This window comes from Rhinolophus sinicus, chromosome 3, assembly GCF_057876585.1.
Source record: "Rhinolophus sinicus isolate RSI-liver-muscle chromosome 3, RSI-T2T, whole genome shotgun sequence".
Lineage (NCBI taxonomy): Eukaryota > Metazoa > Chordata > Mammalia > Chiroptera > Rhinolophidae > Rhinolophus > Rhinolophus sinicus.
Window position 1 is genome coordinate 31061033 of NC_142503.1, and position 14301 is coordinate 31075333.

The 14301-nt window shown below is 34.8% G+C and overlaps 1 protein-coding gene across 1 annotated transcript in view; it reads left to right on the top strand.

The window, feature by feature from the left end:
* The window catches only part of PARP8 (poly(ADP-ribose) polymerase family member 8), a 167133-nt gene that overhangs the window by 132733 nt on the left and 20099 nt on the right, over positions 1–14301 (top strand). The window contains exons 16-18 of the mRNA XM_019736227.3: positions 9339–9431; positions 10228–10353; positions 11582–11647. Coding sequence (XP_019591786.1) covers positions 9339–9431; positions 10228–10353; positions 11582–11647 — 285 coding nt within the window. The remainder of the gene's footprint in view (positions 1–9338; positions 9432–10227; positions 10354–11581; positions 11648–14301) is intronic.

Sequence of the window (14301 nt, forward strand, 5' to 3'; positions counted from 1 at the left end):
ATGCTATGTTCAACCTTAATATGCGGGGGCTGGATGACAAACGTTTTACAACCAGCATGAGAGATCTGGTTTTGGATACTGCCCCTGCAAGTGCTTTTGGATCCTTGGTTGCCATTCTTACATCCTATGTGGGGCGGCGGATCCATGAAGTTAACCATTGCCATGGCCCCCCTGGGGGATGTTGAAAGCTGGCGGCAAGAGAAGTTAAGACAGGAGGTCCGAGAAGTTAAGACCTAGAAGCCCAAATCAAAAGTAAGGGGGCGAGGTTCCGGGCCTCAGAGAGTAACACACATGTAGATGTGGCACGATCTTGTGGCAGCAGGGATTGATTGGGAAAAAATAGACCGACAACCCAATGCACTCTTGTTGGAATTTTGAAAACAGTTGCGTCTGGAACAGCAATTCCGGTGAAGCCTAAAGGAGAAGTCCGGGAAAGTGCAACCTGTGTCCCTCTAGGACTTCATGTGGCTGCTTGAGGCTGACTCCTTTCAGCTCTATGGGGCTGGGGAGCGGGGACCGAGACCCTCCATGACACTCTTTATCCATCGACATCTGTATCATACGTCATCTATATGACATAAATGTAGATATAAATATATATATAACTTCTAAACTGTTTCTTCAAAACCACACAACTTAAGATGCTTAATAGAGAGAGGGGAGGGTAGTCCTTAATTAGGAGAGATATATGGTGGCATGTGGAGAATCAGAGTAAAGGTTTCAAAAAATGCCAACTCACTAACACATTCAGGAATGCTTGAGGGAGTATGACATAGGAATTGATGTACATATGTGCATTTTGGGGAGAATTATCCAATTTGAAAGCTTTGTCTACAATTGAAGATAAAATTCATATAACATAATTCACTATTTTAATGTATACAGTTTACTGGTTTTTGGTATATTCACAATGTTGTACTACCATTACCACTACCTAATTTCAGAACATTTCTGTCACCCCAAAAAAGAAACTGTAATTGTTAGCAGTCACTCCAAATTTTCCCTTCCCTTCATACCCTGGCAATCACTAATCTATTTGCCTGTTTTGGACATATCATATAAATGTAATCATACATTATGTGGCCTTTTGTGTGGGGATTCTTTAACTTAGTATATTGTTTTCAAGATTCATCCATGTAGCACGCATCAGTACTTTGTTCCTTTTTATGGTGGAATAATGTTACACTATATGGATGAACGACATTTATTCATGCATTCATTGGTTAATGGAATTTCTGGGACATGTTAACTCTGTTTAACTTTTTGAGGAACTACAAACTGTTTTTGACAGTGGCTAAACCATTTTATGTTCCCACCAGCAGTGTATGATGGTTCCGATTTCTCAACATCTTCACCAACATTTGTTATTCTCTCTTTTTTTGTAGCCATCCTAAGTGTGTGAAATGGTATCTTATACTGGTTTTGATTTGTACTTCCCTAATGGCTAATGACTTTGAGCAGATTTTCGTGTGCTTATTGGCCATTTGTATATCTTCTTTGGAGAATTGTCTGTTCAAATTCGTTGCCTATTTTTAAACTGGGTTGTTTGTTCTTTTTTGTTATTGGTAAGAATTTTTTGGTGTTCTGAATACTATATCCTTTTTAGATACATGATTTGCAAAATTTTTCTCCTATTTTGTGGGTTTTCTTTTTTAAACAATTTTTTATGAAATGAATTGGAGTAACATTGATTAATAACATTATACAACTTTCAGGTGTACAATAATATGACATTTATATACTCTATTTTGTGCTCCTATGACACACAAAAGTTTTTCATTTTAATGGAGTCCAAATTTATCAGTTGAACTGTTGCCTAATTCAAGGTCACCAAGATTTACACCTAGGTTTCCTTCTAAGAGTTTTATAGTTTATATTTTACATTTAAGTCCATTTTATTTCAAGATATATGCTTTAACAAACATATACAATAGTCATTTATGAATATAATCATCTATCAGGTTTTATGATATTTGTTTCATTTTATTTGTTTACGGGAAAATATATTTTAGAAAAAAGTTTTTCTGCCACCCATACGCTATTTTTTTGCCAGTCAACTTTTCTCTCAAAGAGATATATTTTTGTTTTGAAACCTAATTAACTAAATCACCATTTATTTATCAAATATTTGTGTAAGTTATTTTTATTTGCTGCGTGGAAATGTATGTTATCATGAAAATAGGGAGAATCCTTTGGTCACCTCAATGTATTCCATTAAGGAGGTGCATTTTTAATGTCAGTGTCCACCTGTGGATCTATTGCTTGATCCATGCAATGCCGTTTCTGCTGAAGAAAAGAATAGTAATATTACTAATGGCATGTGCTTTTTCAGTGCTTTTTATGTGTCCAAAGTGCTTTACATGGATTATCTAATTTAATCCTCATAATAACCTCATGAAGTGGGTATTATTAATATCCCTGCTTTACAGATGAGAAAAACAGTAATTTATTCAATGTCATGCTGCTACCATGTTTCCCCCAAAATTAGACCTAGTCAGACCATCAGCTCTAATGCGTCTTTTGGAGCAAAAATTAAGACCGGTCTTATTTTACTATAAGACCAGGTATGATATGATATGATATGATTCCGGGTCTTGTATTAATTTTTGCTCCAAAACACGCATTAGAGCTGATGGTCCGGCTAGGTCTTATTTTCTGGGAAACACGGTAGTACATGATAGAGACAGGATTTGAAGCCTGGCAGAATGGTTCTTAATCATGATGGTACTCTGATTCATGTACTTGAATTGCCTTCTTTTACATCCTGGAAATTTACTACACGTGTTGTTGGGGCTTCCTTCACTCTTTGTGGTTTAATTACTGGAGTTCATTCCTATAGTAAGTGATAGAAATCTCATAGTTGCTGTTAGTATTCCCTGTGCCTTATTTCAAATTTTGTTTTACTTTATATCATTTAGCACCAATGAAGTTCGCTGTGTCTGTCTAGAAGTAGAAGTGCTTTTGCATACAAGAGAGAAAACAACATTTTCTAAATAAATATAGCTAGTTATCACATGGTTTCATGTTGTGATGAGTCAGACTGATAGCTAACGAAATCAGAAAAATTACTTTGGTTTCTTAAATACTAAGGTAAGTGACATGACATAAGATCAGAAAAAGAAAATCAAAGAAATGGTTTCATATTCAAAGGAAGAGAGTAAACAGAAAGAACTGCCTCTTGATTCTGTTAAACAGATGTTTCACCTAAATCAGGCATACTCATTTTTTCTGTATCTTGCTTATATTTACATTGCAATGTTTTACTGTAATTTTAATAGTAATGTATAAAAATTATTACAAATATAATTTCTTATAGGGTATTAATAAACTTGCAATCACCTTATGACATGTTACAAACTGTAATAAATTCTAGAAATATGGAGTAAGTTCTACCCCAGTTGGCGATTAAATACATGAGATAAAACTCTTGGGTTCCCATAGAATTCTAGGTCTAATTTTTATTACATTTGTTAGCTCTTTCTCTTTAAAAATTCACTGTTTCTTATATTTTTTTCTCTTTTCTCTAAGCCTGTTTCTTATATCACATAAGCCCCCTTTTATCTCTATTTTCCAAAAAATTTTGATCTACTTGTACTATTCTGCCACTTTACTCAGAGAGGTCTGGATAAGCATGTCTCACTTTCTGCTACATAGGGAACTAAACTACTTACTTAGAAATACTAGGTTGCTCCGATTTTCTTTTTTTGTTTACAGAGTTTATAAATATTACTCCCAGGTTTGAGTTCTGACATGTAACACTGAATCTGCATAAAACTCACATTAACATCAGGAGGATTGTTCAGAGACGCCCAATTTTGAGTTTGGCAGTACAGTTTGGATTGCTATCAGAAAACCAGATCACTGGTTCACTATATTTTGGAATCAGCTAGTGTGTGAATTCAGCAAACTGTTTCAGAGAAGCTTTTTAAATGTTGATGGTGTCTTCAAGTCGTTTGCAAAGCAAGAAAATAAGGTTTCATTGACAGAATCAGCCAGTTTTACCAGCCTCTAAATCCTTAGTGCCCTTGTTTTTTTGTTATACTCATCTTCAACACTCCAATCCTGGATGGATGCATTCATTTTCTTCTTTGAAACCTGTACATGCGCTGCTGGACTCTGTCAGAGCAAAACACATGTCTATGCACATCAATGTACCTACAAAGTTGGAATTTTGTCATTGATACTTGGCAATCATTCTGTGTGTCCCTGGTTAATAGACTTTCCCATTTCCCACGTCAGTGTATGATATGAGAATTGTGAATCATTCTCTTCTTCTGCCACGCGAAGAGTACCAGATTACTTGCTCTGAGTGGAATGATCAGCCCTGAGTGTCTGCTGTCACCATTTGAGAATAATGCCCAGTCCTACTAAAGCAAGTCAACCAGGAAACCTGAGAATCCATATTTGTGTATCTAACCTTACTGTGGACCTTAGACAAATACTTGTCACCAAGGTTCTTATTTTCAGATTGAAATTAAAAATACCGTTATAATTTAGTCATAGTTTAAGGCATTCCTATGAAAATTCTTGAGAAACTGAACATGTGGATAAACTTGGATATGTCCCATTTTACCTCCTAAGAGGGAAAGCAGGTAGGTCTTCTTATATTTAAGTCTGACGTTGAAGAATGGGTGAAGAAGCACAATTTACTCCTTCCTGTTTCCCCACCCCCAAAGTCATGGAAGTTAAACAAGTTCTGAAATGTAGGCTAAACTAAATAAAAATTATGTCAAGAAGCTTTTAGTTAAAAATAGGAGTTTTCTTTTACATCCAAGTTGAGTAGAAATTGGTTTTAATGCTCAAACAACAATTTTAGTCTGTGAGATAATAGGGATCACCATGGGTTGAGGCCTAATCTGGCCTGATCCGGTCATATTGTGGATGTGCCTTGATTTCTGTGGGATTCCTTTCTTTGTCAATGGACAGTCTTTCCCCGCCCCAAACGTGTCTATAATGTTTCTACAGAGAATTAAATGTTTGTAAGTTCTGTGTTTCTAGTAGATATTCTTTTTTTTAATCTTGAAGAATTTATTGTTGAGATTAGCTTTTTTTTTTTTCATTTTTTCAATTACAGTTGACATTCAATATTATTTTATATTAGTTTCCAGTGTACAGCATAGTGGTTAGACATTTATATAATTTACGAAATGATCCCCCAATTAGTCTAGTAGCCACCTGGCGCTATACATAGTTATTACAGTATTATCAAGTATATATTCTCTATAGTGTACTTTATATCCCTATGTTTTCTAACTGCCAATTTGTACTTCTTATCCCTTTCACTTTTTTCACCCAACATCTGAACCCCTCTCCCATTTGGCAACCATCGGTTTGTTCTCTGTATCTATGAGTCTGTTTCTGTTTATTTTGTTCTTTTGATTCCACATATAAGTGAGATCACATGGTATTTGTCTTTCTCTGTGTGACTTATTTCAGTTCGCATTCTAGTAGATACTCTTAATTATTCTCACATTTCCAACACTAATTTTTAAATTACGAATTTGTATTCACACTGTTAATTTATTTTTTAGCAATAAATTAAGAGTTTTGATAAACTATGGATACAAAAATAAAAATACTACTTCATAATGTGCTTCAGTGCAAATTTCTATTAAACATTCATTTTTGTGTATGCTCGTACATTGAGTTAAAACACGAAAAAGAGCTACGCCAAGTGACCATATATTGCTAATATTTAAACACCTCTCGATACCTCAAGGAGATTTTATAAACCTTATCTCACTTGGTTCTCTTTCTCTTGGTCCTCTTATCAACCTGGTGAGCTAGCTGTGATTTTTTTTATCCATTTTTCAGGTAGAAAAACCTAATGGTGCACATGTTCTTCAGCTGGACTAATACCTACTTTTTATCTGTTATGTATTGGGTTTACATGAAATTTTTTTTTTTTTTTAGCTAAAAGACTGGCAAAAAATGTTTGAAAACCAATTATCTATACCATGCTATATATAAATACGTAGATTTCTCTTCAGTTGTATTGTTTCTGTTTTCAATAGGAAGTACTTTAAATTCATGGAAAACAGTTTTTAAAATGCAGTTAGGTTCTAAAATATTCTGTAGAGCTTAAAAACATTGTTTGAAAGATGCTTTTACTGCTCATATTTAAATTGTTTTGATTCAAGTCAAATTAAAAATGTATTCATCTTAGCTTGAAAACTTCTAAAACAAATTTTAGCTTAGGGACATACAAATTTCCCCATGTTTCTAAAAGTTGTATAATGAATATTATATTGCAAATACATTGTCTGTGTAATGGCAAGAGAGACATGCCATGGTTTTACAGTTTAAATTATAGGAACTAATTTCTTGAAGGTAGTGTAATATAACGTGAAGAATAGATAACATTTTACAAGTTGAAACTATAATAATTTATTGTAAAATCAAAAGTGAATTAGTAAATACTGTAAACATTTTGTTACATTTAGGCATACACACTTTGCATTATTGTAATGAAACACATCATTTCACTGACGAGTAACACCTATTAAATGACTGTTCTGTTTGGAATTAATGCTAGAGTTTTCTCTGTATATAGAGTAATAGCAGAATTTGTTGGGTGCAGGTCATTGGCCGGGAGTCGGCTCAAGTTAGGAGAATGCTAATCCACAATTTAACTACTTACTTCATTAAGCAAGATTAATTCAGTTTCTCTTCCTTGAATAGGATGTGCTTTCTGTGAGCCGTGAGACACATCTAATCTTGATTACTTAGTATTTCAAAACTTCCTTTTAGTGTGCCATCTTGTGTTGACATTTTTAACTTCTCTCAGAGTGTGGATAAACATGGGAGAGGGAGGGTCAGTAGTCTACAAAAACTAGTTTGCAAATGTTGATGTCAAAATTAACTAACTACATCCTGAATATTGTATTGAACAGTCTAGTAAAACTGTGATGTAGAATTGTTATTTTAAAAATTCACTGGAATTTGCTTATTATTTACTTAGTATAGTATTAATATAGTATATAAATTAATTGAAATATTACTACCACTATACTTGCTATTTTTTTTAAAAAAAGGGAAGATAAAATTATTTTTATAAGAACGTAATGTGTACTTATACTTCTAATTTTTCAGTATGATAGCAAAAAAAACCAATTTCCCCAGAAAGTTTTCTAGGGTACCTGATTTCCTTCTTCAAACAGTTGCAGTAACAGGATATTCCTAGAAATCGGCCTTACATGTTAGGGTATGGGAAAGAGAGGTCACTTTTCAACGACAAAGATGCAAGAAAGACAGGAAGTGTCCATAAAGTATCAAGCCACAGCTTTATCATGAGGAATATAGACTTATTATTTAAAATAATGGGTCAGTTGGCAAGTCCATGTGATTTTGACATTTAGAGGTTTGAATGTAAACCAGGAGTAGGATGAAAGAAATACAGAAGAAAGCACTATAGAAAGCATTGAAATGTTGCTTATTTGTTACCCAAGATAAAGAATAGGAGGGCTGTGTAAAAATGGTAAAAATCATTTGAGACAAAGTCAGGGCATCACATAAATACCTAGAATTGGACACAGAGTGTATTGATAGAGATGTGTGTGAATAACTTACCTTTTTCCTTAAATATTTAAATTTTTTCCTATATTAAAATTTCAAAAAATTATTCTTCCAATCTAGTATAGCGGATTATTTTATTTCATTTTCACTTTTCATTGTTTAAGGCAACAATTTGGTATTGAGAAGGTCATTTCTAGTGTTACAGTCCCTGGAATGTGTGAACACACGCATGCAAACATACATAATACATATTCAAATGATCACAAAGTGAATATAATTGATTGTCCAAGATTCAAATAAAAAAAATACTCACATACACTAAATGAGGCTTATCCTATTATTCAGCTTTGGGACTGATGGATTTTAGTCATAAAAATTATACAATTACTTGACAGAAGTATTAAAAACAAAGTCCCTTTGTGTCTCTGTTTACTTATTCAGTGAAGTATGGGTAACTGATACATGAATTAATTCCCAGGGCCCTTTATGATTTCAAAGGTTGATCGTCTCCCTGGATTCTTGTTTGTATATAGTTTCATTACACTCAAACACCAATATTACTCTTTGATGCCATAATAAATAAGCTACAAATGATTGGTATTATTATTTCAGACCATACCATACTCCCAGAAAGTTAACAAAAGAACCCAGTATCAGTGGGGGAAATTGAGGATGAACCATACGTGTACACAGACACACAAAAAATAGAAGAATATTAAGAATAGCTTAAACACTCAAGTAAAAGAAATAGTAGAAATTGCACAGTCTGCTCTTAGTATATCCGAATATATATAGTAATGTGTATCTCTTGAGTCTGAATGAAGAACTTTTCTTCAATTTCCCCCCATAGATAGCTTTTATGATGTTTCTGAAATGGAATGAAACTGCACTTTCAAGGCTGACAAAGGAAATATATCAATTCTTTTTTTCTAAAATTCTCTTAGGGGAACATCAGCCAGAAACCTTTTGTGATTGGCCATGCTTTGTGTCCACAAAGTCACCCTATGAGCCCATTCTGAATATAAAGGATGTTCAGAATGGGGCCATACTTCCCCACTGGTTAAGCGGTAGACCAAGTCATCCTCTGAAATGAGCGAGCATAGAAGCAGTGGCACTAACAAATGCTTTCTGCTGTGCGGTGGCACCATGGATTGCATCGTGTTAGGCTTCATCAGCTACCTAATGCAATGTAACTCAGGAGATAAGATAAATCAAACAAATGACACTATATTAGATTTGAAAGATGAGAGCTCTTCCAGAGCAATTGCAGAGTGTATATATCAGTGCTGACTTCAGGAGGTTATTGAAGTCAAAAGTCTTTGCAACAAAACCAATCTTTCAAGAGCTGGGTATAGCAAGTAAGCAGAATCATGCTTATTTCTTCCAAAGAAAATTACCCAGGAAAAGGTAGAATTCTCCTTTGTATATTTGTTTTACACAGCTTTTGGGTTTAACCTCATTTTTTTAGTATATCACCAGCTTAGGTATCCGCTGTTTTTATGTAACTCATATGCAGATGTGTATTAAGCAAGAAAGATGGATGTTTCCCTTTAAGGATATTTTTATCTATTACTAAATTGTTCCTAGTGCATGTGCCTCAACTAACTAAAATGGATTTCTTAATCATATTTGTCACTTTATATTAGTAAATGATTGTTTGCTAATTGTGACCTAAATTTAGAAATTTTTGTTAAAATGATATGATTCCTTTTTAACATTGTAAAACTTTGCATTTTCTATTCATTAAATGTAATGTCATAAATTAAATTTAGGAATTGGGAGATGGAAGAACATGTTGTAATTGACTTCTTTTCCTTTTGTAGCCTACTGTGTGTGAACGAGAGCTGTGTGTATTTGCTTTTCAAACCCTGGGAGTAATGAATGAAGCTGCTGATGAAATAGCAACTGGAGCTCAGGTAGTAACACAGGATACTTGTTATTCTTTGTTTTGATTTAAAAAATGTATTCTGACCCATTAGTTATCTTTACTCTGCCATTTGGGGCATATTTTTGATAGTTTATTGTTAAAGCAAACTGGCATTTGATACTTTTTAGATATAAACTACATTCTGCTATCTTTATGTAATGTGTGTTTTGTCGTTTTGCAATTGCGGAAGGGAGAAATTAAACCAACTTTCTATTGTATAGAAAATAATTGTGATTCTTCTGTGGCGAAGTTGAGGTATTGAAACCCTGCACATATATTATGTAAAATTTATTTGCCATAGAATGGAAGCCATAGAATGGAAGCCAATTTATTTTTAAGACTTAGATGAAAAGACAATGGGCAAAACATGTAATAAAAAGAAAGCATTCAATTTACAGTAGTAGCGTGTAGGCATAGGAAGAAAAATAGAAGAACCAGTGAAGAATCCATTTGGAGGTGGAGAAGCATTCCAGGTCAGTTCTGTGAGGGCAGGGAGCTGTCTCCCTGTTCATTGTCTTGCCGTAGATCCTAGAGCTACGTTAGCGCACAATCTATGTCCATGACAAAGAGCTATTAGGACGTGAGTAATTGGAAGCAACACATATCAGTTACTTTAAATTAATGGTCATGTTTGGTCCAATTGGGTCTAAAGCCACAAATGACAAACTTGAGAAGTTAACAGCAATCTTGAGTCTCTCCTAGGAATTAATTAACGTGAGAGAAACAATGGCAAAGCACTAGATGAACCCAGAAGGATTGTAACGATCTTCTGTATGTGTTTCAAGGTGGTAGATCTGCTAGTATCCATGTGTAGGTCTGCGTTGGAATCTCCGAGAAAAGTTGTCATTTTTGAGCCATATCCTTCCGTGGTAGATCCTAGCGACCCTCAGATGCTGGCCTTCAACCCCAGGGTGAGTAGTTACCTAGCACCCCACCCGCAGGCTCCTTTAACAATAACTGAGATTTTGGTTTCATTCTCTTTCTCTGTATCAAAACCACCACCTCATCAAGCATATCCATCACCTGTCATAGACTCTGTTTCCATTTAGTAAACAGGATTCTTTTTCCACAAACTTGATTTGCTTCCACCTGTTACTTCCCCTATCATTTTGCCCTTTAAAATCATTTTCAGAACTGGATCTTCATGAAACTAGGCCCATTTAATCCCCTCAAATTTTTATCTTTACACATCCCATCTGCATGGAAGGTAGGTAAGTAAGTAGCTGTAATAATTGGTTAATAATGGTCAATATGATCATTTTAATTTCATGACATATTTTTTGAGATTCTAACTTAGTAAAGTTTTAATTTTAAGGATCCATGTATAAGAGGACAAATTTCCCCTTTTCAGTTATATTTTCACTTCCTCCTTCCCTCCATTCCCCTCCCGCTGCCCCTCTCCAGTCATCTGAAGGTTAGTGATAGTTGAATTCATATTGCTGATCAACTGGCATTTCTAGAGAAAACAATTTTATAAATATCCATGGATATTAGGCACAATTCTGAAATAATGCAATTTTCAAAATGCGTGAGAGCTAAAGTTGCCTTAGTTTCTACTACTGTTCATCTTGAGATCATTTTACAGAAATAATGACTATATAAAGTTTCCTTGGAAAAAGTTCCCTTCCTTTTAAGTAACACAGTGCACACATTTACGTTATGCTTAAAAGTGAATTATCAGTTGAATGTACGGTGTTATTTTCACACTTTAGTCATACTCTTTGGGTGACTAAAGAATCGAAAGAAAAGCAAAATGAAATTGTAAGAATTAAAGTGGATTTTGTATTTTAGAAGAATCGTATGCTTAATTTATTCATCATGGCTTAATTTTTAGTGGTGAAAGCCAGAATCAGGAGCCTGATATCTTTTCTGTATTTATAGTTTTTTCCTGTAGTCTGAACATGATTTTATGTACTTATATTAGAACTGGCATTTTCTCTTTTTCTTCCCTCTGACTCAGTTATAAATCCTACGTCCTTGAATCATTTTATTAAAGTCTTCCCTTTTATGTACACAACACAGTCGTTGCTATCAAATTGACCTTGATGGAAAATTCTTGTACAGAATTAATACGTTTCTCTAGTAATGTGCAGACTTGCAAAGGCTTATAATGAATACTATTTTTTCTCATTCAAACAGAAGAAGAACTATGATCGAGTAATGAAAGCTCTGGATAGCATAACTTCTATTAGAGAAATGACACAAGTAAGTATATCATCCTGTGGTTTGGACAGTTCAGTTTTGCTTGAGTAAAATCATATTTAAAAAATGTCTCAGAGGGGAAAAAAATGTCTGAGAGTTCCAGCCATGTAGTGAAATGCATACTTTTCTACTATATGGGAGTATAACTAAAATCATTAAAAAAAATTAAAAGTGTGCTATACTAAGATGTTTTAATTAAATGACATCAGTGCACTGACATGCTACCACTGTGATTGTTGGAAGGTAATAGCATAACTACAATCGTAATGCTCTGCTCTCAAACTCAGACAAGAGTTTGAATATGGGTAAGTATGTCAGGATATATGAAGACAAGGGTTAAATCTGGTACCATCTTCCTAGATTGTGAATTTTAATTTATGGTAATAATTTCAAAACTTGATTTTAATATTAAATTAAAAACAAACACTTTATCAAATTTAAATTGTACATAAATATTTTAGATGTAATACCGAATCTCAAAACAACTTTGGAAGATGCCAGACTTCTGAGAGTATGAGTTTATATTTTTGGCCATTAGGGAGGTTTTGGTGGAAAAGTTTGATGAGCAAGGATCAGGGTTTATTATGAAAGTCTAACATATCATGGGGCTATATATAGTCCAGCACTTGGAAAAGCACATTCTATTGCATTATTGAGCCCTTGCCACTGCCAGAGATTTGGAGAGAGGTTTAAAAGTCATCATTATGAATAGAAATTCGTAATCTCAAATTGACAACACCACACGTTATGGATTCAGTTTGTACAGGTTGGTTTCAAGGCTTACACTGCCCCCAGAGACCCTTGCAGGCTTGTGAAGAGTTTTACCCTTGGTATTTCTCTGGGGAGGGAATAGTGGATTTTCCTCCTGTCTCAGGACCCACAAAGCTAATGCCCCACTCCTCCCGCCACCCCTGCCATCATCTCTGCTCTATTTGAAAATGTACTCCAAAAGTCCATTTTTATATTCCCAACTTTGATTCTTGATTCTTTTAATAGTTATTTATTCATGTAGTCAAACATTCATTCATTCATTCATTCATTCATTCATTCACAAATAGTATGTGTCAGACATTGGTAAACAAGAGAACCTTTAATTAATAAGTTACATTATTTGCTTATCTGACATCCTTTCCCATTGTTTTTCTATGCCTGTACCTTTCTGTATTATGTGAATTCTTTTCAAACAAATATTTATTATATTTGCTTAAGGAAAAGACAACAATAAAATACATTTCCATTTGGGGGTGGGAAGAACCTATTGCAATATTTCCCACAATGTTAAGTAAACATTTTTAGTTAGCAAAGACTTTGGTGTAGGATATTAATACTGTACCCTAGACCCAGATCATTCTTGAATTTAAAAATAGCTGCAAACTCTGACTCGGGGATCAGCTCTCTGCCAAAAATGGCTTCCTTTATTCTGGGTCATGTGTAAGCTATTTTAATAGGAGGCGGAGATGACTGAGTGTCAGCCTTGGAAGTTAGGTGCTCACTTGTGTAACTTGCTTATCAATAATGTGGACTGTGACCTTGGGCAACTTGCCCAATGGTTTGATGCCTCAGTTTTCTTCACTGTCAAGGTGGTAATAACTCGCACCCTCTTTCAGTGTGCACTCCATAGGGATGCTGTCAGGTTTTATTGCGTCAAATTCTTTAAACCTCTCCAAATAAATATAGCATTATACTGTCCTATTTTCTAGAATGTACTACCCTATAGATAGACTGAAATTGTCACAGAGAGAGTGCCCCTTTGTTCTATGAAAAGGTTAATTGTCTGGGTAAATTTGATTAAACACTTTTAAGAGAAGAGCTCTTCTTATGTAAATTTTGTCCAATTTTCTCCTGTAAAGATTGCCACCTAAGTGAATATCTTCAGATATGAGTAGTAGCTATTGCAAGTTTTGCTTTAATGTTACTAAAAGTTAAAAACAGTCATCAAAGAGAAACAGCGCCAGCCACTTGTTAAAGGTGGCAGGACAGACTTTATTCAGAGCACTGCAGTGGGGGGGGAGACTGCAGTATGAGCTGTGCTCACCTGCAACTGAGACAAAGTGACTGAGATTTTTTTTTAAAGTGAGAACAAGCAAAAACCCAGAGACACAAACAACAGTTTAGTGGCTACCAGAGGGTAAGCGGGGAGGGAAGTGGTAGAAGAGGGTAAAGTGGGTCAAATATATGGTGATGGAAGGAGAACTGACTCTGGGTGGTGAACACACAATATAGGTGATGTATTATAGAACTGTACACTTGAAATCTATATAATTTTATTAATCAATGTAACCCCAATAAATTCAATAAAAAGATAAAGTAAATCTCATGTAGACAGTAAAAAAAAAAATGAAGTGAGAACAGAAAGGAAACAAAAAGGGGCTCTGGAGAAGTGAAAATGGGCTACAGGGATATGGAAAATTAAAAAAGGGGGATAAGTGGAAAATTACTGAAAGGTTAGACAGTGTGGGTTGGTACAACGTACCTTTTGTGGTTTGGCAGCTTTGGGTTTTCTTGAGCAAAAACTTAGCAGAGGGCCTGGGGTCACCTTTAGGGACATGACCTCGTGCATGGAACAGGCTAAAGTCTTAGCAAAATGTTAGGGGAAATCCTCTGGGCCACGTGGAAGCTCAGAGTTCACATCATCTGTGGGGGAGGGAGAAGAGGGG